General features: G+C 56.2%; 1 protein-coding gene across 3 annotated transcripts in view; it reads right to left on the bottom strand.

The window, feature by feature from the left end:
• The window catches only part of CNTN2 (contactin 2), a 33,083-nt gene extending 20,029 nt beyond the window's left edge, over positions 1 to 13,054 (bottom strand). For 2 of the 3 annotated variants that reach the window (XR_003425694.2, XM_027074849.2), the window contains exons 1-2: positions 12,769 to 13,054; positions 3,425 to 3,586 (exon numbers count right to left, since the gene is read on the bottom strand). Coding sequence is in view for 2 of the 3 variants with exons in the window: in XM_027074849.2 (XP_026930650.1) it covers positions 3,425 to 3,586; positions 12,769 to 12,994 (388 nt within the window). In the remaining variant the exon portion in view is untranslated. Of the gene's footprint in view, positions 1 to 3,424; positions 3,587 to 6,595; positions 6,684 to 12,768 lie in introns of all 3 variants that reach the window. The other variant, XM_027074851.2, reaches the window with a different exon arrangement.
• Between the last annotated feature and the right edge of the window lie 14,008 nt (positions 13,055 to 27,062).

Here is a 27,062-nt window from a genome sequence, read left to right on the forward strand (position 1 = left end):
CCATGGGGTTGGGGGAGTTTAGGGGGAGAAGGAAGCCTTCATGGTGGTGGAGGGGGTGCAGGTTGCTTTGGGGGCATTTTTCTACGAGTGCGGTGTGATAATTCAAGAAAGAAAGGCCCGGAAAAGGAAATGACTTGTTCATGGCCACAAGGCAAATCTGTGGCACACGTGGGTCTAGATCCCGGCCTCCTGAATTTGCTGAGCAAATGAAGTTTTCATGCCTGGCCCCTTCCCAGGGCGGATGCCTCTTTCTTTATGCACCAGGGCAGGGGACACTGAGGCACAGAGGCCGGTGTTTCATACCTGTCTTCCTTCCCACAGGGGTGGGGAGTGGGCTCTCTTTGCTGACTCATGGGGCCAGCGATGCTTTGCCTTTGTGGTATCAGGGAGGAGCCAGGCCACCCCTAATTGGCTCCTACCCCACAATCCAGCTGATTTCAGGCCCTCCTTGGTGGGTCGTGGGGGCTGGGATCCCCATTAACCAATTAGTGCCTCCTGTCCCAGCGCATCCAGCTGTCAGCCCTGTTCCAGGGGTGGGGGGGTGCACCCCCGTGCCACAGCTGAGGCCCAGCCCTGGCCCCTGGGGAATGAGGGCAGCTGTTAAGCAGCTCTCAGAATGAGGAAGGAGGCAGGGCTCCCTGAAATGGCACCCCCCCCTCCCCCTACCCCTCCCCACCACCCATCACTATCCCTCCCTGCCGCCCCGGGGCCTTGGAGGCAGCTATGGCGCCCGCAGCATCTCAGTTGGAGAGCCCAGCTTAATCCCAAGTTAATGATGGTGGTGGAGGGGAGGGACCCCTGCCCCAGCTGGGGCTGCCAGGATGGGAGGGAAAGGAGGGGTGACGGGGCAGCTAGGCTGCTGGGAACCACCTTATATAATAGCAGCTTCCAGCAGCTCTGCGGGCATGGCAGGGGGTGGCTGAATGGGCCTGGGGCACACTGATGCTTTAAGACTGGCTTTCTTCCTGAAAAAGCTTTGTCCTCGGCACTCAGCCATGTCCACACCCTCATCCACATATGTACATTTCCACACCTCTCACCTGCACACCCTTCCTCACACGCACACACACATCACATATACACACGTACCTCTCTAAGCTACTCCAGTAGACAGATACGTGTTCCCATGCGCATCCGGCTACACACGTATATATACGTGCTTATGTATATATATATCCATATACCCATAATAATAAAAGCAGGTGCTCTTTATCGAGTGCTTGCTCTGTATCAGATCCCACGCTCCATATTTCTTGCGCATAACCTCTTTACAAGACAGCTATTGCCACTTCCTTATTTAACTAATGTGGAAACTGAGATTTAGGAAAGTTAAATAACTTCTCCAAATCACACAGCGAGAAGGAGCAGATCCATGGATCTGGACCCTGGCCAGCCTCACCCACAGCCAGCCATCCTTAACCACAGTGTCCATGATTCTTGACCCCGCTTCCCCATCGGAACCATCAGAGGCTCTGGCCCATCCCAGAGGTGCCGAATCACAGCGCGTCGCGGGCACTCGGAAGGGCAGCTGAGGTCGAGAGCCATCACACTTGCTGTGAGGCTTTCCACGCGCCTTTGTCATCCCCCCAGATGTCGCACCTGGTCCACACAACAACCCGCTGACATTGCCACCCTCTGAAACATCCACAAACACAGTCTCGTTCACCCCACACCTTCCTCTGAGGCTGCGCTCACACCCACCCACACAAGGCCACCCCTCCTCGCTGCCCCTGTCCCTCATCCTCTCTGATTCTCTCTTCTCTGATTCCCTGTTCTGGCAACGCTGCACCCCACCCCCCCTCCGCCCGTCCCCCGTGAACATGGGCATCGGGAAGCTTGTAGAAGGGGCTGGATAGATGAGAATGTGGGGGGGCTTCCTCACTGCCTTTCCTTGTCGGGGTGCCAGGGACCCAAGGCTGCTTCTCCAGGGCAGCTTAGCCAGGCGAGCCCAGAGCCGAGACACCTTTCTGGGAGATGGGGTGTTCCACTCGTGTCTCTGGAGCTCGTGGGTGTGGCAGACCAGGTCCCCTCTCCTTGGGCTTTCCTGCATCTCTGGGTCTGAGAGCCCTGCAGCTGCCCACACCGCCTGCCTCAGATGCCGAGGTCCCGGCACTCTTTCCTGAGGGAGGGCGGTGCTGAGGACCCCAGGCTCCCCTCCACTGCTCTCTCTGGGGTGGCTGTCCCCTGTTCTGCGCAGTCTGGACTCCCCACCCCAGCAGCTCCTCTGGCCTGGTGGGCCCCGGGCACAGGTAGCTAGGCCTGAGAGTGGGGTTGCTGGGAGGCCCCCTCCAGCCTCTGGGTCAGCTTTATTTCCTAGCAGCCTCACTGACTTGGGTGCAGGACTGGGAGGCAGTTAGGACGGAATGAGAACGTCTGAAAGTGTGCCAGTGGCGTCCTTCCCTGATGAGACAGAGGACCTAGAACGTGCTGGCTGCAGCCTTGCAGGGGGTTTGGGGTGGGGAGTCAGAGGCTGCTACAACTCCGGAAGGGTGGTGGGGGATGGGTCCTTTTTCTCCCATGGGGGCCTTTAAGGAGAAAAGAAGCATCTATTGATCTGGGCTGGGGGTCAGGACAGAGCGGCCAAGCGGTGGTCTCAGCAGGTCCCTCCGTGCAGCAGCAGGGGGCCGGGGGACCTCCCTCCAGCTCTTGGACAGGCTTGGTCTCTGGTACCTCCTTCTTGGCACACTCTCCAGAGTGGGATCTGGGCCCACACTGCCCTCTTCTGCCAGCCCCCCTCCTGCCCTCTCCCTGCCTTGCAGCACCCTTGGCATGGGATCCTTTGCTTGGGTCCCTTTGGGCAAAAGGCCACCCCCCTGCTGTGCCTCATTCCTCCTCACATCCTGTTCCACACTAGGTCCGTTGGCCAGGCTGCAGCGCGGCCCTGGGGAGCCCTCCTAGAGGTTCGTGGTACTGATCCCCATCTCCTCAAGTCAGAGGATGCCAGAGCAGCAGTGCCATCCAATAGAACTTTCTGTGATGATGGAAACGTTCTATAATCTGTGCTATCCAATATGTGGCTTGTATAACTGAAGGACTCATTTTAAATTTTAATTTAATCCCAGTCTAATAGTTTCATGTGGCTACCGTATCGGACAGCGCGACTCCTCAGAGGCAGCGGCTCCGGGCTGATATCACGGAGATCCAGATGTGCCGTGATCTTGCTGTGTGGGCCCAGGGCAAGCCACTTACCCTCTCTGGATCCTGCTTCTTCCACCTACATTATGGCGAGACTCATTCCTTCTAACCTCAGGGGGAAGGTAAGATCCACAAATGGGGACATTTAAGCAAAGGAAGGGGGCCTCAGAAATCGAAGTGCCGCGGCAACGCAGGGTCAGTAATTTCTGAAGTCATCGCTACAATAATAGCAGTGATATAACGAGATGATCACCCTGCTGGACTTTGGAGCCCAGATGAGGCCTCTTACCTGGAGAGGAGACAAGGGCCACAGTGACTAGCAGCAGCAGCAGCAGGTGTGACTTCCTCCTGGTGGGTGTCCCCATGGTGAGCATTCTGGGCAGAGATGGGGAGCTGAGGAGGGGATCCTCAGCTCGGGGAGGGGAGAGTCCAGCTGGAGGCTGAGAAGGACCTGGGGAGGCAGAGGATGGGGAGGCTTCTGAGTCGTGCCCCTCCTGCCTCCTGGGTCTGCACTGTTTTCACCCCGGCCTGGAATTGCATTCATCCTCCCCAGGGTTGGGGGGGGGGGGAGGGGAGACGGGGGAGGGGGGAGGGAGGGAGGGGGAAGAGGCTTGGCTGTTAGCAAGGAGCTCTTCCCAGACTGAGTGCCTACTACTGGCCCCCTGGGAGTCTGGCTCTGCCCTGTATATGCCCTCCCCCCACCTCCCCTGCAGCCGGCAGGGGTTGGCTCAGGAAGTGAAATCAGTGGCTAATTGGGAGGCGAGAACCCAGCTGCCCCTCACCCCATAAGAGCTCTTGTTGGGGGGTCCGGAAGACAACAGTGCGGGGCCTGGGGGTGGGGGTGGGGAACACCTTCCAGCATTTGGGGCCCAATTTCCCCAGCCCCTGCCCCCTGAGCTGCCTAGGTAGGGGGCGATAAGCCCCTCTGGAGCCTTCTTTGTTCTATTTTTTGAATGTTTTTTAATTTATTTTGAGAGAGAGAGAGAGAGAGAGAGAGAAAGCTGTCAGTGCAGAGCCTGATGTGGGGCTTGATTACACGAACCATGAGATCATGACCTGAGCCGAAATCAAGAGTCAGACTCAGACTCTTGGCCCGCTGAGCCCCCCCAGACACCCCCTTCCTTGTTTTTCTAGCAGCGGCTGGTTCATTCCCACCCTCTCACCTGGGTCCCCGGGTGAGGCACTTATGTTGTGTGTACCATGAAGCCATGACCTTGGCCCCCATCAGCAGTTCTCCCCAACTAGGTGGGCTAATGGGCCCCCACAGGCCTTCTGGGATGAAAGAGTTACTGCAGCTCCCAGAGGGTTAAAACTCTTCCCGGGGGGGGGGGGCACCCAGAGCAAGTCAGAGCTCCCCCTCCATCGGCAGGGGAGATGGGGCCTCATCCTGAGAGGGGCGGGCAGGGCCAGCCTTTCCGTCTGCTCCCCATCTCCAGGCTGACATTCCGACGTCTGGGGGGGACGTGTGGAATCTCAGGGGTCTGCTTTCTGGTTATAGAGGGAGACTGGGTCACTGGGCCCCCAGGGCTCCCTGTCAGAGCTGCTCCAGGGAGCGGGTAGCCCAGATGCACATTCTACTTCTCTGCCCTGTGGCTTTCTCGAATCCCAAGGAGGAGGAGGAGGAGGAGACTGGGACTAGGGGACAGCCTGGCTGGGGGGATCTTCCACTACCTGGTGGCAAGACCCACACCATCTCTGGGTCTGAGTGTCCTCATCTGTAAAATGGGTGCTCTAAGGTCCCTAGTAGCTCTGAGACTGCAATGCTGCCCGACTGAGAGTGCAGGGTGGCCGCTGGAATGCTGTCCCCTGGGTGGGGGTGGGGGGGAGGTCGGGGGAAGAAGGCAGGCTATGGGCTCCCGGGGACCAGGGCAAGGTCTGAAGACAAATGCCAAGTTCAGGATCTCTCTGTCTCACTTCTATTCCTTTGGAAAGAAAGGGCTCCCAAACCCTTTTAAACTTCAACATCCGGCTACCCACATCCTTTCTCTGCCTCCTGAACAGCTAGAGCTGTCTCCTGAAGGAGCTGGGGGAGGGGAGAGAGGGAACCGGCCCTGGGTTTGGGGGGGCAGGGAGGCCACGGGCTGAGAGCTGAGTGTCTGTCGGTGGGGGTGGAGGTAGGGAGTGGTGTTTCAACACGTGGCACTCCCTCCTCGGCCCCAACCCCGGCCTCATATCCACTTCCCTTTGTGGGGAAGCCACCGGGTGCCACCTCTCCCCGACCATGCACCCTTCTCTGTCCTTGCCACTTTCACTTCCGGACTTGAACCCAGCAATTCTGCCCTTGCCAGGAAGCCCCTCGGATGCCGCCAGGTGCACATGGTTAGATGTCAGCTCTGCTCTTGAGTAGACCCTTGGAGCCCACCTGTGGAGGTGTGTCTGCCTCCGATTAGAAGTTTGTGAGCTCCCCCAGGGCAGGCACCGGCTTCTTCATCTCGGTGTCCCCGGTGCCTAGCAAAGCGCCCTGTTACTTGTGTGTCCCGTTCAACTGGTGGAGAACAGCTGGGCTATATCCTCCTGCGGCCAGTGGACGCACGAGGTCGCACAGGCACATTCACACAGCGAGCTCACCAGAGAGCCCATCCCCGTTGCACCAGTTTTCAGTGCCCCCCCAAGGGCAGGCCCGGGGGCACACCCACACACGCCCTCACACTCTCTCTCATGTGTTCACTCATACCCTTTCTGTCTCACACACTCTCACATGTGCACACACACTCTGCCTCTTAGTGTCGCATACTGCCTCATACACTTTTACACACTTGACACACTCCCACTCCCTTCCCCACACGTCTTCACATACACACTCATGTATCTTTACACACACACACACACACAGAGCCTCGGGTCTCTAGGGTCAGCAGGGTGTTTAGTCATGGAAGAATCTAGAAGTATGGCTCTGGATACTGTACAAACGCAGGGAGCTGTCCTCCTGACGGGGAGCCCCTGGGGCACTGTGAGCCATCGCAGGCTTTGGAATCCACAGGCGGGAGCCAGTGATATTGCTTTGTCTCCTCACAGCTTTGTGAGCCTGGACAAGTTACTCCTGGTGGAAGGGTCGGTTTCTCCACGGAACACTTATTTTACGGGGCTGTTTGGAATGTTCCGTGAGGCAATGGCGCACCCTGCAGGAAGTCTCTGGCTATTTGGACTTGCCTTGGGGCCACGGTTTGGCTGGGGGAAGGGAGAGAGGAGAATAGGGCTCCAGATCCTTTCCCCACTTAGCCAGAGCAGCTCCTCTGGAATCTGCTTCACCTCCTGGAAGTTCCCTTTAAACAGAGGGTTCTGCAGCTCCAAAAAGTTTGAAAACGCCTGGTGGTGCTCCCGCACCACGTCCTGAAGTCTGGCTCAGAGAAGGTGCTCAATCATTGTTTGCTTCCTGCCCTTTGTCTGCCTGCCAGTCCTGGGAGCTCAGTGAGGGGGCAGGGTGCGGACTCGGGGAGGAGCTTCGGCTCCAGGCACTTACCCTGAGTGTGCCAGAGCAAAGCAGAAACAGATGACCAGGGAGCTGGGGCTGGGGCTGGAGACTTCGGGGCAGGTGCCCACCAGCAGTGCTGGAGAGAGAGAGTGTGAGTGTGTGTGCGCGTGTGTGTGCACGCGCGTGCACACATGTATGTGACGTTTATTTGCATCCATGTGCTGTGTCTGTCTATATGCCCCTGCGTATATGTGTGGTCTGGTCTTTATGTCTCTGTGTATATGCACGTGTCTGTGTCTGTTTATGGGTTATGTCTAGTCTGTGTGTGTGTGTGTGTGTGTGTGTGTGTGTCCCCACCCAGCACAGGGCTTGATGACCCAGTTCCTGCCTTGTTTCTCTGCGATCCACCAGGAGGATCACTCCCCCTGGAGCACTCGTCACCCACAGTGGTCAGAATATGTTATCACTTACCATAGGCATACATCATGAATAACACAATCCCACTGCTCATTGCACAGTTTAGTTTAATCCAGACTTTTATCAGTCACCTTGGGCTAAAGGGCCCTGGGCACCCTCTGGGGACTGAGACCTGTAGGCTCAAGAGACAGAGGGGTTGGGGAGGGGTTGGGATCGGTGTGCTCCTGGAGTGGCCTTTGGGGAGCACTAGAGACCAGTTAGCCCAATCAGATGTACCTTGAGCTCCGCTGTGTGCCAAGGCCTTGTGCGAACATACACACACACACACACACACACACACACACAGCCTGGGTCACACACACCAGGCACTGTGCTAAGCACTGGTGAGAAAGTAATGAAAACACTGCCTTTTGCAGCACCTTCTGACCCACTAAGTGTGACCCAGTTGTCTCCCTATACCATCTGCCCTATGGCACATTCTAGAATGCCCAGGGTGGAGGGTGCCTTTTTGTCAGGAGCAAGGCAGGAGTGGAGCTATGCCAGGCCCAGAGCCGGCCCTTGGAGCCCTGAGCCAGCCAAGCCTGGCCCAGGCCAGCTGCCCTGGTGCAGGGGTGCAGGCTGGCACCGGCGGGCATGGGCTGGCACAGGCGGGCACAGGCTGTCACCATCAGGGGCTGGTCCTGTGAAGCACCGGCACATGGGGGAATGGACTGCTTGGGGGTTCAGGGGCACAAAGGAGGCAGGCTGAATTGCTGGGTGTGGGGAGACAAAGGGCCTGGGGGACAGTGACAAGAAGGAAGGCTGTGAGTAGGACTCTGGCACATGACAGGGTTTTCTGAGTTGAGGACCCCTGCACAGAACCAGTCAGAAAATGAAATATACACTCTGTCTAAATGCTACACCTTGGGACCCCCAAATTCCTGCCCTGACTCTGCCTCTCTTTCCCCCTGGATAATGGAGGTTTAAGTGTTGAGGGATTTGGCGACTTTTATATGGGTGGTGGTGGGGAAGGGGGAGTTTGGAGCCCAGTTGAGGGCAGAGACTAAGTGACTTATGAGCCAACAAGCACTGCAGAAGCCCTTCAGGTCCCTGCCCTCCTCTGTCCTGCAGCTCAGTACGGTGGTTAACACTGCCAACCGGCCTGACCCTTACTAACCAGTGAAACCCTAGTATTTAACTAACTAGTAGAACCCTAGCTCTAACATTCATTACTTAACCTCTCCAAGCCTCAGTCTTCCTCTGCAAAATGGGCTTAAGCAGGGACTCTTGGGAGGTCAGCAGCATTCCCGGCCCATAGTAAGTACTCAGAAAAGATCGGATCTTACCACGGACAGTCCTCACAGAACCTCTAGCACGGGCTCCAGCACACATGTCCCTAGACTCTGCCTGAGTCAGACTCGCTCCCACACAGTCATGACATTCGGGCTGGGCTCGCAAGTGTTTAGGACACTGACGGACTCCCACAGTCTCCCTGGGCCGGCGCCCTCTTCCCCTCTGCCCCACAGGGGCAGCAGGCTCAGGGAAGCCCCAGCAAGCAGGCCACCCCAGACGAGGGCACCCAGAGTCACATCCAGATAGCATGTGCTCAGGAGAGCACCTGAGCCAGTGCTCCCAGCTGGTACCTCTCCTCAACCACCCCCAGCTCCTGCCTGCGGGGTCCAGAATGGGAGTGGGACTCTGCCTGGGAAGGGGACTGCCACCTGGGACAGGACCATTGTCCTCCAGGAAGGTCTGAAACACTCCACACCTCTCTGGAGGGACAGGAGTCTGCAGTGACCTGGTGGGGCCACATGCCAGGTGGGTCAGGAGGGCTGTGGTGGGAAAGGCTGGTGCCCTGAGCTGGAGGAGGTCCTTAGGACAGATTTTGGTAGGATAGGGGCCTCCTCAGTTCCCGGGGGGGGGGGGGGACAGGGACTGGGTGGGGACAGGGGAGCTGGGTCTCTCCCCAGGCCCCTCTGTGTGCTCCCTCCCTTTCCACCCCTCAGTTTTCTCTGCAGGTTCTTGGTACTAGCAGCTGGTTCTGAGGCCCCAGCCTGTTCCCTCTGGGGAGAGCTGTGACCCCAGGCTAACATTTGTCTGAGCTTCCCACAACGAGAGTCTGGCCCCTCGTCCCCTTCATCTGCCACCTGGATTCTCTGGCGCTCCTGCCCTGGCCTTCTCCACCGGAGAGACTCCTCAAAGTGGGGAGTGGACAGAAAGGGGAGCCCTGCGTCCTCCTGGGAGGAGCTCAGGATAACGGGCAAGCCGTACCCAGACCCAAGTTTTCCCCACTTGCCTGCCAGCGTGGAGTGGGGCAGATTGAGTGAAGGCTTTGGAAGGACCATCCCTTTCTGAGAGGCCAGGAGTAAGGATGAGTGTTTCCACTCGGTTCTAGAGAACCACATTAGGAAGAAATGAGCAGCCCAATCTCCATATGTCCCCTGATCTCTGCAGAGAAGAGACTCACCCCCCACTCCCAATTCCCTGACACTTTCCTAACTTCCCTGCAGGCTGCTTCAGAGCCAAGCCTGGTGGGGGTGGGTTCAAACCCCTTCCTCCCCACAGGCTAGTTTCCGCTCCGGGCCCTAGATTAACTGTGCCTCCTGGGCTTCGCTGCAGGAAGGCCGCCCTCCAGCCAGAGGCGGGATGGGGGGCCTAGTGATCTAGGAGGCCGGCAGGCATTGAGAGGATGTGGGCTGGAGCTGGAGGAGACCCAGCCTGTTCCTGTATCCAGATGGGTGAGGGGGGTGGTGGGGTGTGGAGGGATGGGCTGAGGGGGTGCTCATTAGATGAGAAGCGTGCTGAGGTGTGCCTGGGCCTGTCCTGGGATGGAACGTGGTCAGCTTGGGGGGAGGACATCACATCCTCTCTTTGCATCCTTTGCATCCTCTTTAGGGGAAACTGGAAACATGGGCTCATTTTGTAGCAAGAGAACTCATGAAACCAAAGGAAGAATTTCTTTACTCCAAGATGATTACCCTCAGGGCACAGAACCCATGGAAACTCCCATGAATGTTCCAGGTTAGCAACCCGTTCGCCCTCCCCCCTACCACCGCCTGCGAGGTGAGTGGGGGAGGTTGGTCCAGATTAGGGTGGTTCAGAAAAATGAGAGGTGACTGGTCTGCAGGAGGGAATGAAAAAGAGCCATCCCCCTGTTACCATTTGAAAGAGCATAACCTGGGGCCAGAAGGAATTTACGGGGCCCTCCAGCCCCACCTCCACCTCCGGTCAGGACTGTCTGACCGTGGACCAGACCCCAGTTCCCAGAGCCTCCTAAGAGTCACTGGAGAGGACATTGCCCTACCTCCTCATGGCTCATCTTCCTGGTTAGGAGGTGCCTTGAGCAGTCTAACTTCAGTCCTTCCTGCTTCACTGGAATATCCTTTGTTCTGGTCCTTCTTTCCCTTTGTATCACTCACCTCTTGTTCAACCCCCTGGTTCTGCCTTAGGAATCTCTCCCACCCACTCTAGGATTTAGAGATTGTCTTTGAGATATGCTTTCTCACACCCACTTGGCTTGAGGATGTTTCTGGGGTCGGGGGTAGGACACATACATACCTCTTTCAACCCACTCCAAACGTATTGCTTCCCTCATGGCCTCAGAGTCAGAGAGGATGCCTTGAGGGCACCCCCTTCTGTGTGCTCGCTCCTGAGGACTAAGTTTGGTCAGTCAGAGACCATATATACAAGCATCCCATTGAACACAGAGGCCCATCCTACGTGCGTCTCTAGTTGAACAACAGCTGGCAGAGAAGGTGCTGGAGTGGAGTTGCACAAGTCGAGAAACTTGGCAGGGGCAATGGTGTGGAGGTAGGTTGAGGGCTGAGGCTGGAGGAGTGAACTTGGCCAGGGAAGGGAGTGTGAGGGAAGAGCATGGCCAAGTGGGTAGAAGAAGATGAATGGGAAGTGAGAGAGTGGTGGAGAGAGCAGGGGACCCATCTCCTCTGTGCACCTGCCTCTGCTTCCCTCACCAGAAGGGCAGGTGAAACTTGGGTGACTTTGATGCCCCCTTCGCATCTGTCTCACCTCCCGTCTCCCTCTTGCTGGCTGAGGTCTCCTAACAGATCCCGTGGGAAATTAGGAATAACTTTGACCTCGTGGCAAAAACCTTGCTTGAGTGATTTTGCAGCCTGGCTAGAAAGGGGTTAACTGGGGAGCCTCACCCCAGTTAAGGGAGGGTTAAGCCTCACCCTGGGGAGAGGCTTGGCTGTTGCCTTCCGAGGAGGCAGAACTCCCTCCTCCCAAGGTCAGAGGTTAGGGCACCATTTCCCTGCTCCACCCCCAGGAGCTGGGGTCCCATCAGCCTCTCCCACAGGTGGCCCACTGCTGCCCTTGATCTCCAGTGGCCTCCCTGGTCTCTCTGAGTGGGAATGGGAGGCTAAGTGGACAGAGGGTCTCTCGGGCGGGCCAGAGGGTTGGGAGGTGAGGTTGGGGCTGCTGCCCAGAAGGAGATCAGGAGCTCACTGAGGGGATTGGGTTATCTGGGCCTCTCAGACCCGCTCTGAACAGAGGGAAAAGGATGCTGTCTGGGCTGGGAAGGGAGTTGGGGGCAGGGAGGTGTTGGGGGGGGGTTGGGGGGGGTGGTCAGGCTGAAAGGAAGGGCGGTAGGGTCTGACTGGTCACAGAGAGGGGGGAATGTTAAGGGCAGGTACTTTGGGGCCCCGGACAACCTGCTCTTCCCAAGGGGCGACCCCACCTCAGTCTGCCTGGATTCCCACACCTCCAGACAACCTTGACTGACAGCTTTTCCTCCTGGGACGCAGGCTCAGCCCCAGTGGTGTGCAGCTACAGGGTCCCAGCTTTGTCCCCATGTAACACCAGGACTGTCCCCTTCCACAGGCACTGTGTCACCTGCCCCCTTTCTTGTTTCCCATATGTGGGAATCCTTTCTGGAAAAGGCAACAGTATTCAGCCCTGGACACTGGCTGGGGCTGCTTCCCCGACCTCCGATGGGTGGTGTAAGCCCCATGGTGCTGGGCAGGATTGCCCTCTCTTTCCGGCCCCCCAAAACTGAGCCCTCTCTTTCCAGACCCCCTAAACTGAGCTCTCTCCCCTTCTACCCTTTCCCTGAGTGAAAGCCAAGCTTGATTCCAACCCTTCCCTCCCACCAGTGAGGAGGAGGGGAGGGATCTGAGGAAAAGAAGATTGGTGTGGGGAGGGGGGGAGGGAAGAAAAGGAATTTCAGCCCCGGTGGTCCAGGCTTCTCACCCTGTGGGATGTGACTTGCCTCGGTTTCTCCTCCCTAAGTCCCCGCTCCTGGACAGGCCTCTGCCCAAACTTGAGTTCCACTCTCCCCGCTCTCTTCCACAGCCTCCCCTTCTAACTGAAGCAACACTTTGCAAGAGGTCACCCTGCAGAGGCACGCTCAGGGCCACCTCAAGTCTGGGCAGTCAGGCTCCATTTCACCCCGGGACTTCTGGGGGGAAGGCCGGAGTCTGGGGCTTGGCCTCGTGGACTATCTGGCCCTGGACCCGGGGCCCTGGGCAGGCCCCGGGGCCGCTGCCCTCTCCGTAGGCAGGTGTTGCTACAGGCTGAAATTCTTCGACACCGCTGGGGTCCAGCCTCCCGGCCAGGCTCGGCCTGCCAGGGCCCTGTAGGATGCCACCCACGTAGACAGGGTGGAGGGGACCTCCCGTCCGGTGGCCACCAAGGGGCTGGGGTGAGAAGTCAGAGGGGCCCCCCAGCCGTCTGGGGCTCCTGCTCTGCCCCTGCCCCCTCCCAAGTTGCAAGGAATCTGAGCCGCAGCCCCTGCCCCGGGAGCACCGGGAAGCCTCCCCCCCCCCCACCCCCCCAGGCTGGAGGAGACAAAAGCGGTTGGCACCTACCTGGGGTGGAAGAAGGGTGTTGGCTGGGGCAGGTGGATGCTGCCCGGGGCGGTGAGCCAGAGCCGGGCCGGCCGCCGGCCCCCTGGGCCGCCCTCCTCTCCTCCCCGGCTCGGCTCGCCTCAGCCGCTCGCTGCTGTCCTGGTGCGGCGGTGGCGGCCGCGGTGGCGGTGGCGGGCGAGGGCGCTTGTGTGTGTGCGCGCCCGGAGCCACTGCAGCATCTCTGCATCAAGATGTGCTCCTCCCTCTCCCAGGCTCCGCTCACTGGCTGGCTCCGGTCCTCAGCCAACGCTCGGGGGCCCTGGAGATGGCTTCCTTCTGCCCCCCTCCCACCCCCTTCCCGTCCCCACCCTTCTGGCTTTACCTCATTTGCTGTCATTTAAGGACCAGGGAGCAAGCCGGGGCGCCCGCGTCTTCCATAATGCATGGGCCGCCTGGCCGCGGGGCGCTGTCTGGCCAGCCGGCCCCTGCCCCCCATCGCTGCCCAGCGCAGAGCTGAAGGGGCCGAGACGGGTGCGGTGGGGAGGGCAGAGAGAGTGGCTCTTGCCCCTCAAACCTTGGACACCCGCGGAGGCCAGCTCTTTGCTTCCCCCAGAAGTCCCTCGCTGGGCCGCGGGAAGACATCCAAATCAGAAATCTCCAGCTTGCTGTGCGGGGCAAGTGGGGTAGAGGGGATCCTCCTTTGCCCGACCCTATGCCCATCTTTATTGTTCCCCTCGCTTATAAAAGTAACGGGGCTCTGTCAAAATAGCCAAACGTTAGAGGAAATTCAAGAATAGATAGTGAAGGGGCCCCGGGGGGCTGAGTCGGTTGGGCCGTTGGACTTGGGCTCAGGTCATGATCTCGCAGTTCACGGGTTCGAGCTCCGCGTCTGGCTCTGGGCTGACAGCTCGGAGCCTGGAACCTGCTTCGGATTCTGTCTCCCTGTCTGTCTGCTCCTCCCCTGCTCGTGCTGTCTCTGTGTGTCTGTCTGTCTCTCTCTCTGTCTCAAAAATAAACGTGAAGAAAAATTAAAATAGTGAAAGTCCCTTAACAAATCTGAGTTACATGCCCCCAGGCTTATTATTTTCATGTATATAATTACATGGGCTATTAGTATTATTTTATGAAAACGGGATCGCACAATACAGCATGATTTGCAAAATATTTTTAAACTATATAATAGATTTGGGACACCTTTCCACATCAATACTTATGGATCCAGGCCCGTTTGTAACCAACCAGCAGTGTGATGTCACGAAAAGCTCACTGGATGGGGGGGAGGGTCTGAATGCCTGAAGGGTAGTCTGGGCTCTGCTACTGATTGGCTGTGTGTGCTTGGCTAAGTGTCCTGCCCTCTCTGAGCCTCACTGGTAATCTGAAGGGGTTAAAGACGGCCAAGTTTCCTGCCGGCTCCGAGATGCTAGGTGCTCATCCAGGTCAGTGGCACATCTCTTCTGCTCTGTTCTTGTCACGTGGGGGGTGTGCCCAGGAAGGCGGGGGCCTGGAGGTGGAGGGACGGCCATCTGCAGCAGCCTCCAGCGCTGTCAGGCTGTCACTGTTGTCTCACTCGCCCCTCTGCTCCACCTGCTGTCCAGCTCGCATAGGCAAGACCAGGGAGCGGTCCAGATGCTGAAACAGCTGGGAGGGCCAGGCCAGCCTCAGACTTTGAGCCGGCCATACCTGTCCAGCCTGGAGCGCAGCTCCGTGTCTTCCGGAGTGGAGGGGCGCCGGGGGGGGGGCTCGGGACAGACCTGGGCTCAATGAGAGGACATAAAATGGGGGAGGTTCTACTGCCCAGACTCCGAGGCCAGAATGCCTGCCCAGGTCCCATCTGCTCCCCCCTCCCGTCCTTCTGTTCCACTCCAAGGGGCTTTCCCGGCCCAAGAGCCCGTCTTCTTTGTTCCTGACGGAGAGCCATCTCATGGTGCTTCTTATCCAAGATGTTTCTTGCATCCTTCCCTTTCCTGCCTCTGCCCATACTGTCCTTGTCTGTCTGTCTGTCTCCCTAGGGTTGGCATGTCAGCCCTGAGCTTCTGAGGTGAGCCTTGCCCCCTGACGCTATCCAGGTCAGCTCAGGTTCTGAAGGGAGGGCTTCACGTTCTCTCTGGCAGAAAACAGCTGCCAAGAGAGGAGCTGGCACGGCGGCGGCCGTGGGGCTGACGGGCCAGGGGATTGGCTGACTCAGGGGCCAAGGGTCTGGAAATGCTTGCAAAGATTGCTTTAGATTGAGACAGCTATCCTTGGGACTCTATTTTCGGACAGCTGCTGCCCTTGCCACGGGGGCTGGGTGCTTGGAGAGGGCACAGGTTCCCTCCCAATCAGATGAGCACAGGTGACTTGGGTCTCAAATTCTCTGATCCCTCTGCAACCTGCCTGCCCTGCCCCAGGTGGGTTCTGACAGCCACAGTGAGAGGACTCACCGAGTACTTACAAACAAGAGCACTTACTAAGCCTGGCTGTCTGTGGGGACACGATTCCGTTTCATCTTCTTGCCCGTCTGGAGCTCTCAGCGGAGCCTGGTACAGATGGACTCGGGGGGTTACCGGGGATCCTCACTACCAGCTTCTAAGGTGCTCCTGTTCCCGAGGAGAGAGTGGGGTGGACACTTGGGGGTCCAGGCTGAGTTTTGCCTGGGGGGTCAATTTGGTAACAACTCGAGTATTTCATAATATTATTATTAACTATTATATAAGTTCTTCGCAACAATTCGAGTGTCTCCAACGGGCCGGGATCTGCGCTAAGGGCTTCCACTTGACGTATCCCCCCACGGGGTTCGTGTCATTATTGTGGTTCTCACCTTACAGAAGATGCTCAGAGAGATTAGGGAACTTGCTCAAAGCGAACAGTGAACAAGCAGAGAAGCAGAGGCTGCCTGGTGCGGTCCCGGCCCCCCTGGTTTCATCACTATGCTGTGTGCTCCAGCCACCGGCTACTCCCCTTCCAGGGCTGGTGGTTGGTCAAAGCAGGGGGCAGGACAATTTGCCTGCCAGATCCTGGAAGCCTCACTACAAGTCACTTGACTCTAGGGGGCACCTCTCTCCTCTGTGGCTAACCAATGTGCCTTCATGGAGTCGCGAGCAGGACACCGCATCCCTCAGCAGAGTCCCCGCAGACCCCCCCCCCCCCCAGACCGGGCAAAGCAAGACCCGCCAAAGACGATCAGGTGGCTCATCAAATGAGTCACTAATTTGCCTGTAAACACCCTGGGAGAGGGCGCCCCCAGGAGGCATCTTGAGGGCCACCCAACCCTTCCCAGACCATCTGCTCTTCCCTTTGCAGCTCCACCTGATCGATCCATAGCGGATAGTGGAGTCTATGCATCTCCCAATGGTCAAGGAAGGGCTGGGGCCCCGGCCCAGGGCGCAAGTGGGGAGGGAGCTGGGACCTGCCAGATCCCCCGGGGCTCTGATGGTGCTGAGGTCTTACTTATGTTTTCCTGGCCTCTCCAGCCACCCGCACCTTTACCTCTGGCTTCAGACTCCAGACCGTTTCCCAGAGCTCTCAGGAGACCATGTGTTTACAGAGCGGCATCCCTGCCTGCAGGAGTGGGGGGTTCCGGAGCCACAGGGTGTGGTCTGTCTTCAATGTACCCGTGCTTTTCTGCAAGCGGTCTACTAGCGGTAACAGACTTGACCACGCACAGCTCTGGGGGAGGGTGACAAGGCAGTTTGGACAGAATTCTGAAATCAGACCGGCTTGACATGCAGTCCTGCTGTGTACAAGCCCTGTGGTCATGGGCAGGCCACTCACCACCTCGGAGCCCCACGTTCTTCATCTGGAAAATGGGGATTAAGACACTAACCTCACTGAGCTGCCACGAGCCTTGAATTACGCATGAGGTATCTGGCATGGTGCCATGCACACAGTAGGTGCTCAATAAATGTCATGACTTCCCTTTGTGCCTCTCGGGGATTCAGCCTCCCCATCTGTAACACAAGGGTGTGCACCTGTGGGGCTGAGCCCTTCTCTGCTGCGATGGGTGGGGTGGCCCTGGATTTGCCCTCAAGAGAATGGGACTCTGTCTCAGCTCTGTCACTCTTAGCCAGATGACATTGAGCAGATCGCTGAAGGACACTTAACAGTCTGAGAATCCACTTCCTCATCGATAAAATGGGAATAATCCTATTCCTACTTAGGATGGTGGTGTGGACATGTGGATTCAACATAATGATTTTTATTCTTATTTTAGAGAGAGAGCACAGGAGTGGGGAAGAGGGGCAGAGGGAGAGAGAGAAAATCTGAAGCTCAGTGAGGAACCCAATGCAGGGCTCGATCCCTGCACCCCAACATAATGATTTTTTTAATGTTTATTTATTATTTTTGAGAGAGAGAGAACACGAGCAAAGGAGGCACAGAGAGAGGTACAGAGGATCAGAAGCAGGCTCTTTGTTGACAGCAGAGAGCCTAATGAGGGGCTTGAACTCACAAACTATGAGATCATGACCTGAGCTGAAGTCGGACTCTTAGCCGACTGAGCCACCCAGGTGCCCCCCATAATGATTTTTTAAAGTGCTTTTTGGGGGCACCTGGGTGGCTCAGTCGGTTGAGCACCTGACTCTTGATTTTGGCTCGGGTTGGGATCCCAGGGTTGTGAGATCAAGCCCTGCGTCAGGTTTTGCACGAACAGCGTGGTGCCTGCTCGGGATTCTCTCCCTCTCTCTTTGCCCCTCCCCTGCTTGTGTGTGTGCACGTGTGTGTGCACATGTGTGTTCTCTCTCTCTCTCTCTCTCTGTCTCAAAATAAATAAATAAACCTAAAAACTTTTTTGGGGGGCGCCTGGGTGGCTCAGTCGGTTGGGCATCCGACTTCCGCTCAAGTCATGATCTCTCCGTTCGTGGGTTCAAGCCCTGCCTCAGGCTCTGTGCTGACAGCTTAGAGCCAGGAGCCTGCTTCCAATGCTGTGTGTCTCTCTCTCTGCCCCTCCCCTGTTCATGTGCTCTCTCTCTCTCTCTCAAAAATGAATAAAAACATTAAAAAAATTTTTTTAATTTAAAGAAAAATAAAAGTACTTTTTGTGTGGCCAAGTGCCACACAAAATACTGATTATTGTTCCCTTGATTGTGCAGTGACTGAAGGTAGGGATGATCTCATGGCTATCTCCATTTGGCCCCCACCCTCCCGCTCAGCACAGCGCCTGGTGCCTAGTGGAGACAAGTCCTTGCACGCTAGGTTGACGGCAGTTCAGATGCCAGGGAGAGAGGGTGCTGGGAGGGGGTGAAGGTTTGGTAGGGAGGGAGGGGTGTGAGCCTCTGGAATTGGGCCTGCGTATGCAGAAGAGATGAGGAGTGTGTTCCTGGCATGGGGGTGTTGGGACTGGAAAGAACATGATTTGTGAGGGGCCAGGAGGGGCCAGGAGGAGCCACGTGAAACTGAGCAGGGGGAGCTGGTTGGGGAATCTCAATAGTCTGTCTACATTTGCCTTCCTAATTTTGCTTGAGGGCCAGAAGGGGTCTGTGGCCTGGAGGGGCCTAATTATTCTCTTAGCCATTTCGACCCAGGGCTCTTGGAGCTTCTTTTTCAGGCTTATAATAGACGATGCTAATGTCCTTATTAATATTTAATAGTAATAATGCTAATAATGCCCTGCATTTATGTGGTTTCTCCAAGGAGCTCAAGGAACCCTGAGTTCTTTTTTCTAATGAAACAATTTGGCCAATGTGGAGGGTGGGGGGTGGGTGGGGGCAGTGGAGAGAGACTGAGTCATGGAGAAAATGAAACACAGAAAGGTCAGACGGTGGGGCCAAGGTCACAGAGCGGTGGGGGTGGAACCGGGGGTAGGATTGGGTGCTTGAGCTCCCTGCCTGGATGGAGCTCTGCCCTCAACTCCGCCGGGGCATTGGGGTCTGAGAAGGACATACCTGGTGGGGGCCTCTTTTGGTCCTGACAAGACCAACTAACTGTCCCTGGATGGGGGCAGCTGTGACTTTGGACATGGGCTGGGATGGACATGGGCTAATGGACAGCCACGGAGCATGGGAGCCGGGGCAGGTGAGGACATGGGGAGCCCTTAGCCAGACTCTGCGGGCCTCCCGCAGCCTCAAGCCAGACCCTTGTTTTCCAGGATCCCTGGATATCTGATGCCTAACCTCTTGGGAGTGTCTCCAGTCGACCCATGTCAGTGCACAGACCCTCTGCTCAGCCTGCTTGTGCTCCCTGGGCTGTCTTTATATTCCCCACCATCATTTGTTAGAGCCAAAAAACACACCCCAAACCTGCAGTTACGCAAAAAAAGTAGCCCATTAGAATTTTGAGGCTGTGGTCTCTCACTGCCCAGGGAGCTGCATTTACGTAAGACCAGTGAGCAGGGCCCTCTTGAAAGAGTGCAGAGCAGAGCGGAAGGCAATGGGCTTTGGAGTCAGACAAATATTAATAATATTAATGCCACTTCCACCCAATCTATTGATTGGCCGAGTGACCTTAGGTTTCCCCGGGTCTCTATTTTCTCATCTGTAAAATAGAGGCGAGGCCATCTGTCTTAAAGGGTTGTATGGACCAGATGCAGTGACATGTGCGTATGTTGGACTGCAGGAGAGGGGACGGTGGGAGGTTCCAGCACCCTCACAGGGTGTGTCCGGGGTGGGGGATGCCAAAGCTGGTGTCCTGATCTGGCCGTTCCTGAGACGTGACCTCCGCGAGTCTCTGCTGGCTAGCCTCCCTGCGTTTCTGCCCGTTTCTGAGTTGTCTTCTTTAGCCATTGATTCTGTGACCCACGTGATAGCTGAAGTTCTTTTCTGCTTAAAAAAAATTTTTTTTAACGTTTATTTTTGACAGAGAGAGAGAGAGAGAGAGACAGAGCATGAGCGGGGGAGGGGCAGAGAGGGAGACACAGAATCGGAAGCGGGCTCCAGGCTCTGAGCTGTCAGCACAGAGCCTGACGTGGAGGTTGAACCCACAAGCTGAAGGATTATGACCAGAGCCGCAGTCAGACGCTTAACTGACTGAGCCAGTTCTTTTCTGCTTGCGACGGCCAAAGTCTGCATCTGCTGCCTGCAACCGAGAACCTGGATTGATTTAGGACTTAAAGCTCCTAGCACAGTGAGTGCCTGGAAAAAAAGAAGTGTTCAATAAATGATACAAACTGTTAGAAAATTGTATTCATCCATCCATCTATACAAACATACATACATCTCTCCATGTCTCCATCCATCCATCTCTCCGTCCATCCATCTCTCCATCTATCCGTCCATTTAACAAGCAAATATTGAGTATCTCTTGTATACTCAATACACTAACCACTGTATCAAGTGCCAGGGATACTGAGGAGAATAAGACAGACACAGACTCTTGAGATGCTCACAATGTAATGGTGGGAGGACATGTGAAAATAATCAAAATATAATCCCGTAAGAGCTGTCGCTCAAATTTGCACAAAATATCATGGAGGGTAGTGAGGAGCTTAGTGAGGCTCAGGCACAGAGAAGGTATTCTGAGTCCTGAAGGAGGTCTCTGAACCCACCAGGTGTATGCAGCATGGGCTGGGAGGAGGGAGGGAGGGTGTGGTTCCAGGAAGTAGTAAGAGCCTGTACAAAGGCAGCAGCTGAACGTGCAGAGCTTGGGGAGGGAGGGAGTCATCATGACCTCGCTTGACATTTCAAGGAAGGAAGGAGGAGGCAGGCGGGGCGGGCCAGTCCAGTCCATGAAGAGCCTTAAGAGCCCTGCAGAGGCTTTATCAAAGAGCAGTCAGGAACTATCAGAGCGGTCTGAGCAAGCAAGAGGCAGGCTGAGACATGTACTTTGGGGTGGGAGGGAGGATAGAATACACAGAACAGGTGCAGACCTGGAGGCAGGGAGGCCAGCCAGTCAGGCATGGTCAGAGGAGAGGTGATGAGGACCTAGAAGGATCCTTGAGCATGGGGCTTAGACCTGTGCCAGCCAGCCAGAAGTCCTCACTTGGATGTCAGTGGGCCTCTCACATCCCAACCCCCGCCCCCCCCCCCATTCCCCTTGACGGTCAGCGTCGTGTGTCAACTTGGCGAGGCTATAGTAATTTAATTAAACACTGATCTACGTATTGCTGTGAAGGTATTTTGTGGATGTGGCTGACATCTACAAAACCTTAAAGAGATTACCCTCCATAACGTAGGTGGGCCTCATCCAATCAGTTGAAGGGTCTTAAAAGCACACCTGAGGGTTTCCTGAGGAAGAAGACATTCTGCCCTCCACCTGCTGCATCAGCACTTGCCTGGGTTTCTAGCCTTCCTGCTCCTCTACAGAAAACAGAACCAGCCCCCACAATTGTATAAGTCACTTCCTTGAAATTAATCATAGGTATGTGTCTGTCTGTGTATATGTACACACACATACCCATAGCCTACTAGGTCTGTTTCTCGGGCGAACCCTGATTGATACACCTCCCCCTGTCCACCTGCTACTCCTCTTGGGTTCCCTGCCCCCGTGAATCGCACCCTCTGGACTTTCACATCCTCACCACCACCCCTGTGTCCTACCGACCGTCCGCGCCTGCCGCTCTTGCCCCTCCTGCTTCTACCCCACGCTCCCTCCCACAGTCTTAGCTCTGACCCTCACAGTCTCCATCTGAATTCTGGCCATCTCGTCCACACCAGGCTTCATTTCCAGTCTCAGCCCCTCCTACCCACCCTCCAGACTGCAGTCAGAGCGAGCTCCCTGAAATGCAAATCAGAACCTGTCACTCTCCTGCTAAAAATCCTTCAGCTTCTCCTCCCTCCAGGTTGATGCCAGGGTCCGTCCTATGACACAGATCATCGTATCGGCCCCTCCCTTTAGCTTTGCCTTTTTTTCTTGCCTTGCGCAGTTCACTCTTGCCACATTGCTCTGCCTGCCCTTTCTGGAAGGGGCTAGACTCTCTCGTTTCACCCTTTTAGGACTGTTCCTGGGTTGGAACAGTCATCTTTCTCCCTTGGGGATGCCTGTTTAAATCCTCCTTGCTCTCAAGAATTGGCCCACTGATCACCGACTCTTTCTCAGGCACTGACCAGCCCTGACCCTTTGTGGAGGGCATGCCTCTCCCTGCTCTGTCCAGGATGGGTGTCTCCACCCTGGGTCTCATAGCTTTACTCTCAGCAGAGCATCTGGTGTGCAATATATGCTTGTTAAGTGAATTGATGAGTGGGACATCCATTCCTCTGCGGTTCCTCTGGGGTAGGGGTGGAGGGGCACAGTTGGCCCCTTCTCCTCTTAGTCCTGGGTGCCCAGGAGGCAGGGCAAATACCAGCCCATTTAGTGCAAGTTCCTTTGAACAGATGCAGCACCGCCCTGGAACCTGGGGAGCCTGAGCTACATTCAGCCCCCCAGCCACCCCCTCAGCCAGATGTCGCCGTGCAGGGCACAGTCACATGTGCTGGCCCAGTCTGAAGGCCTGTGGCAGGAGCTGTCTCCAGGGTCAGAGAACGAGCCTGAGGTGCCGGGCCTCTGCCTGGCAGAGGCTGCGAGGTGGGTGCAGACCTTCCTGGGAGACTGAGGTACGGGGCCGGCTTTGTGGGTAAATGAATTCATTTATTAATTAAAATAATTTTAATAATTATTACTTATTAATATTTTTTGAAGAAAGCCCTAGCATTCTCATTTTGCATCAGGCCCTGCAAATTCTGTAGTCAGTCCTGCTGAGTTTAGTGGGGTCGCCCCACTAAAAACAGTACCCGGAGTTATTGGGCCAAAGGGACTGGGGGTGGCTGACTCCCTCCACCTCCTCAGAGGACCAGGACCCCATTCCAAACTTCAGCTTCTGCCCCGGGCTTTGTTAATTTCGTAGGGGGCAGGTCAGCAGGAACTTTGGGGTTTTGATTCCTTGGAGATCCACGAAGCCAGGAGCATGGTCCCTTGTGCTAAAAAATGAATGCATTTTACATATTCGTTTTTTATTTACTTATTTATTTTTAACGTTTATTTATTTATTTATTTTGAGAGAGAGAGTGTGTGCGTGTGTGTGCATGTGCGTGTGAGTGAAGGAGGGGCAGAGAGAGAGAGAGAGAGAGAGAGAGAATCCCAAGCAGGCTCCGTGCTGTCAGCACAGAGCCAGACGCGGGGCTCGATCTCACAAACCGTGAAAGCATGGCCCGAGGTGAAATTCAGAGTCAGACGCTTCACCGACTGAGCCATCCAGGCGCCCCGCGTTATACATTTTTAAGTGGTTGAAAAAATAAAAAGGCTATCTCATGACCCATGAAAATAATATGAAATTCAAATTTCAGTGTTCATAAATAAAGACTTACTGGAACGCGGCCACACGTGTTCATTTATGGACCGTCTGGCCGCTTTCAACTTACACCGACAGTTGAGTCCTCACAAATGGAGGTTTGCCAAACGTAGCCAAGCCATCCCTTAGTCACCCGGAGCCTGGTGGAGATGGCAGTCACTGGCCCTCAGATGTCAGGCTTCTTTTTTGCCTTAGCTCTGTGGTTCTCCACCAGGGGACCTCTGGCAATGCCCAGAGACATTTTTGGTCCTCATGACAGGGTGCGTGGGGGTGGAATGTCGGCTTCTTGCATCGATGGGAAGGTCAGGGATACGGCTAAACACCCCGTAATGGAATCAGCCGGCAGGAGCAAGGTTGTCAGCGGGAACAAGGTTGGCAATCTCCGTGTGGAAGCTCAGGACGCCGATGCGGCGGATTCCTGGTAGGCCTTCTGGGCTGACGAACCGGCCAGAACTCCCACTGCCCTGCAACTGAGAGCCCAAAGACTGCATGTACAGGGTGTGTGTGGCGGCGGGGAGGGCAATGAGGAGGACCAAGAGAAAGGCTTCGCCTTCCTTGGCCCCTCAAAGCTCCTAAAGCTGTCAGGGCCCCAGGCGGTCCTCAAACGGAGGCCTGGCCTCTTTCCTGAAGTCCCCCGAGGACAGACAGGCGCTCCTCTGCTTGGGCAGGTGAGCCCGGTCCTGTCAGGGGCTGGATGGTTACGGAGGCTGCCAGACAAGCCCGGAGGGAGGGGGTACAGAGAGGCATTGGAGGTACTTCCAGGGGACTAGGTGAGTGAACAGGGTGACGGGGAGCGTGAGGTGTCAGTAGCCTCGGGGAAGGGGTTGGCACTGTTCCCCCCCACACCCCGGCCTTCTTCAGAGTGACAGGAACAGATGCGGTGACTGTCAAATGAGATGCTCCTGGCACTTTGGGAAATTGCAGAATGAACAAAAGGAGGGTCGCTGTCAGGAAACACAAGCAGGGGAGCAGTGTGTACAGCTGGGCTGGCCTCTGGGGACTCCCTTTTCTTGAAGGGCAGGGAGCAGGGGTCCCCGGCCTGGCCTCTGGGCTGCTGGTGGGTTGGGAAAGGGCGGGCAGGCCCTGGGGGCAGGACGGCTGCGGGTTAGAGCCAGGGCCAGGGTCAGGCTGCACGTGGCCTGGAGTCTGGTAAGTGGCAGGGCTGTCTGGGGGTCATCTCATCTCTCCTCCGGCCGCTGGGTCCAGCCCCGGCAGATGGCACCTTGCCAGCTGAGGATCCAAGCAGAGGGGCTCTCAGCAGGAATGACAATTCACCAGCTGTTACTTGCGAAGCCCCCGGGGGAAGCAGCCGGCTCTCTCGGAAACTCCACGGACAAAGAGGCATGTGTCTGAGGGTCTACGGGAGCCGCGCCTTCTCTGGGTGGACGGTGGGCAGCGGGAGTGGCTGGAACAGCCGTGGCCTCATCCCTGAGGCTTACCTGGCCTGCCTGGAGAGGCCGGAGGCTGCGATTGGCACTGTGTGGCCGGCAGTGACTGAGGAGGTAGGGCAGGTTAGAGGCAGGAGGCTCGGACTCCGTGCTCCTAAAACCTATTAAAGAACAGGAAAAGAGGGGCACCTGGGTGGCTCAGTCGGCTAAGCGTCTGACTTCGGCTCAGGTCATGGTCTCGCGGTTTGTGGGTTCGGGCCCCACGCTGGGCTCTGGGCTGACAGCCTGGAGTCTGCTTTGGATTCTGTGTCTCCCTCTCTCTCCTCCCTTCCTCTACTTGCACACGCTCTCTCTCAAAAATAAACATTAAAAAAAAAAAAAAAAAAAAGAACAGGAAAAGAGAAGGGCACTAAGAGATTTCCCAAGTGGGGATGGTTTTAATTGCAATGTGGAGCTAATTTAGACCCAAAGAAAACTCTTTCTAAGGCCGAGGTGTGGGAGGCCAGACAAGTGACAGAGAAGCTGTGGAATCTTTCCCAGGTGTCAGGGACTTGCCTGCTTGGTCTGGTGGCCAGGGTTGGCTGAAGTTCCCCCAGCCAGATGGTCCTGGGGCCCAGCTTTGTCCTCGCTTGGCACACCCTCTCCTCCCTTGCCCCTGGAGCTGTAGCAGCTGAAGTATAGACGGGAGACTAGGGGCAGGGAAGCTGGGGACTCCTGACATTCTAAAGGCATTGGTTCAGAGAGGCTCCCCCACTCCCACCCCGCCCCCAACGGGAAAAGCCTGCCCTGTCCATCCGGGAAGTGAGCTGGCCATCAACTAATGGCCAGCCGTGACTGGAGGGCGAAGGACAGCAGACAGATGCAAGGGGTCGCGCCCTTCATTTGCTGGAGTGCCATCCTTCTCCCTGTCAAAGATCTGGGTGTGGGGGGAGCCAGCCGACAGATGCGCTGCGGAGGAGGGGGGGGGGGGCTGCTCTTCCCTCTTCCTTGCTGGTTTCCCGAGCCTGCTGCATTGTTAGCTGGTGCCCCCGGGGGACAGACTTCAGATGGACGGAAGCGGGTGTGTGTTTTGTTTTGTGGGGTGGGGGGGAAGTCTCTGAGCCAAGAACCTATTTGGCTAATGAAGTCGTAATTACTCCCAGCTCACTAATAGGATGAAAGCAAGGGAGGGGGGCTCCGTTAAAAGTCACTGATGGACCCAAACGAGAGGGTGCCTGACAGCTCTGAAGAGGCACTAGAGGGTCGGAAATGGAGGGGCGCCTGGGTGGCTTAGTTGGTTGAGCGTCCAGCTTTGGCTCAGGTCACGATCTCTCGGTCTCTGAGTTCGAGCCCTGAGTTGGGCTCTGCGCTGACGGCTTGGAGCCTGCTTCGGATTCTGTGTCCCCCTCTCTCTCTGCCCCTCCCCCACTCATCCTCTCTCTCTCTCTCTCTCTCTCTCTCTCTCTGTCTCAGAAATAAGTAAACATCAAAAAAATTTTTTTAGAAATGGAGAGGAGTGGGAGTCAGGGTTGGGGGAGGGAGGAAAGCAGGTGCAGAGGCTCCGCCTTGGTTTATGGTTTGCCTATTTTTCGGAACTAAGGTTGTACCTATGTGGTCCTCAGTTTAGGATAGGATGAGATTCCCCAGAATGACCACACTGCTTCTTCCGGCCCCCAGCTTCCCCAGAGCGGCCTAGTTCCCAGCTGTCTGCTTCAGTGGGGGGCTAGAGGGCCCCAGAGAGTCTAGGGCAGCTGAAGATCTCAAGCTACTTCTTTTTTTAAAAGAAATCTGTTTGAAGTTTATTTATTTTGAGAGAGAAAGAGAGAGCGTGTGAGCATGTGTGAATGGGGGAGGGGCAGAGAGAGAGAGAGAGAGAGAGAGAGAGAGAGGGAGAGAGAGAGAGAATTCCAAGCAGGCCCCAAGCTGTCAGCACAGAGCCTGACTTGGGACTTGAACCCATGAACTGTGAGATTATGACCTGAGCTGAAATCAAGAGTCGGAGGCATAACTGATTGAGCCACCCAGGTGCCCCTCGAACTATTTCTATTGGCTTTGGAATGGCTATATTTGTCAGTTTGTGCATTTCACCCCACCCTGGGAAAAACTCTCAGCCCTTTCCGATACAGTCTGGCCATAATTTGAAATGGGAACCTGCTTTCCCCAAGGAGGCATTAGCTACCGTGGAAGGGAGGGCCGGCACATTCTCTGGGTCTGGGGGATGGGTGGGTGGGGAGCCAGTCTGGGATTTACATCTGATGTGGAGGTCTGTGGAATGAGGGGATGGACCGGGGCTCACACCAGCCCTGACGTTCTATAGGTCTAGGCATGTGCACGTAACTGAGAAGGGACTGGGCCTCCTCCTGCTCAAGACTGTCCCTGTGGCCCCCGTGCCTGCACCGTCCAGACCTCCCCAACAATTAGCCAGCAGCCTTGACTCTCCTGGCTACACCAGGACACGGCACTGTGGACAACATGGAAGGAGGCCCAGGTGGCTTTAAGGAAGGACTTTATTTTGTTTTTTATGGAAGTTGCTGCTGGGCCTGGGGGTGGAGAAGGAGGGTAGATTTTAGCCCTTCTGGACCTCCAAGAAGATTACAGGGATGGTTTTTGCCAAATTCCCCTTACCCAGAGAGAGATGCTGCTGGTGTTGAGAAGGAGGGAGCCGTGCGGCCTGGAAGAGGTGCTTTTTCTTGCCCTAAGCTTGGGAGTTGGGCTCCTGAATCCGGGGGAGAATGTCCTCTGGGAAGTGACTAGCCCCCTGACCAAGTCCCACT

The sequence above is a fragment of the Acinonyx jubatus genome, chromosome E4 (genome assembly GCF_027475565.1).
Source record: "Acinonyx jubatus isolate Ajub_Pintada_27869175 chromosome E4, VMU_Ajub_asm_v1.0, whole genome shotgun sequence".
NCBI classification, from domain to species: Eukaryota; Metazoa; Chordata; class Mammalia; order Carnivora; family Felidae; genus Acinonyx; species Acinonyx jubatus.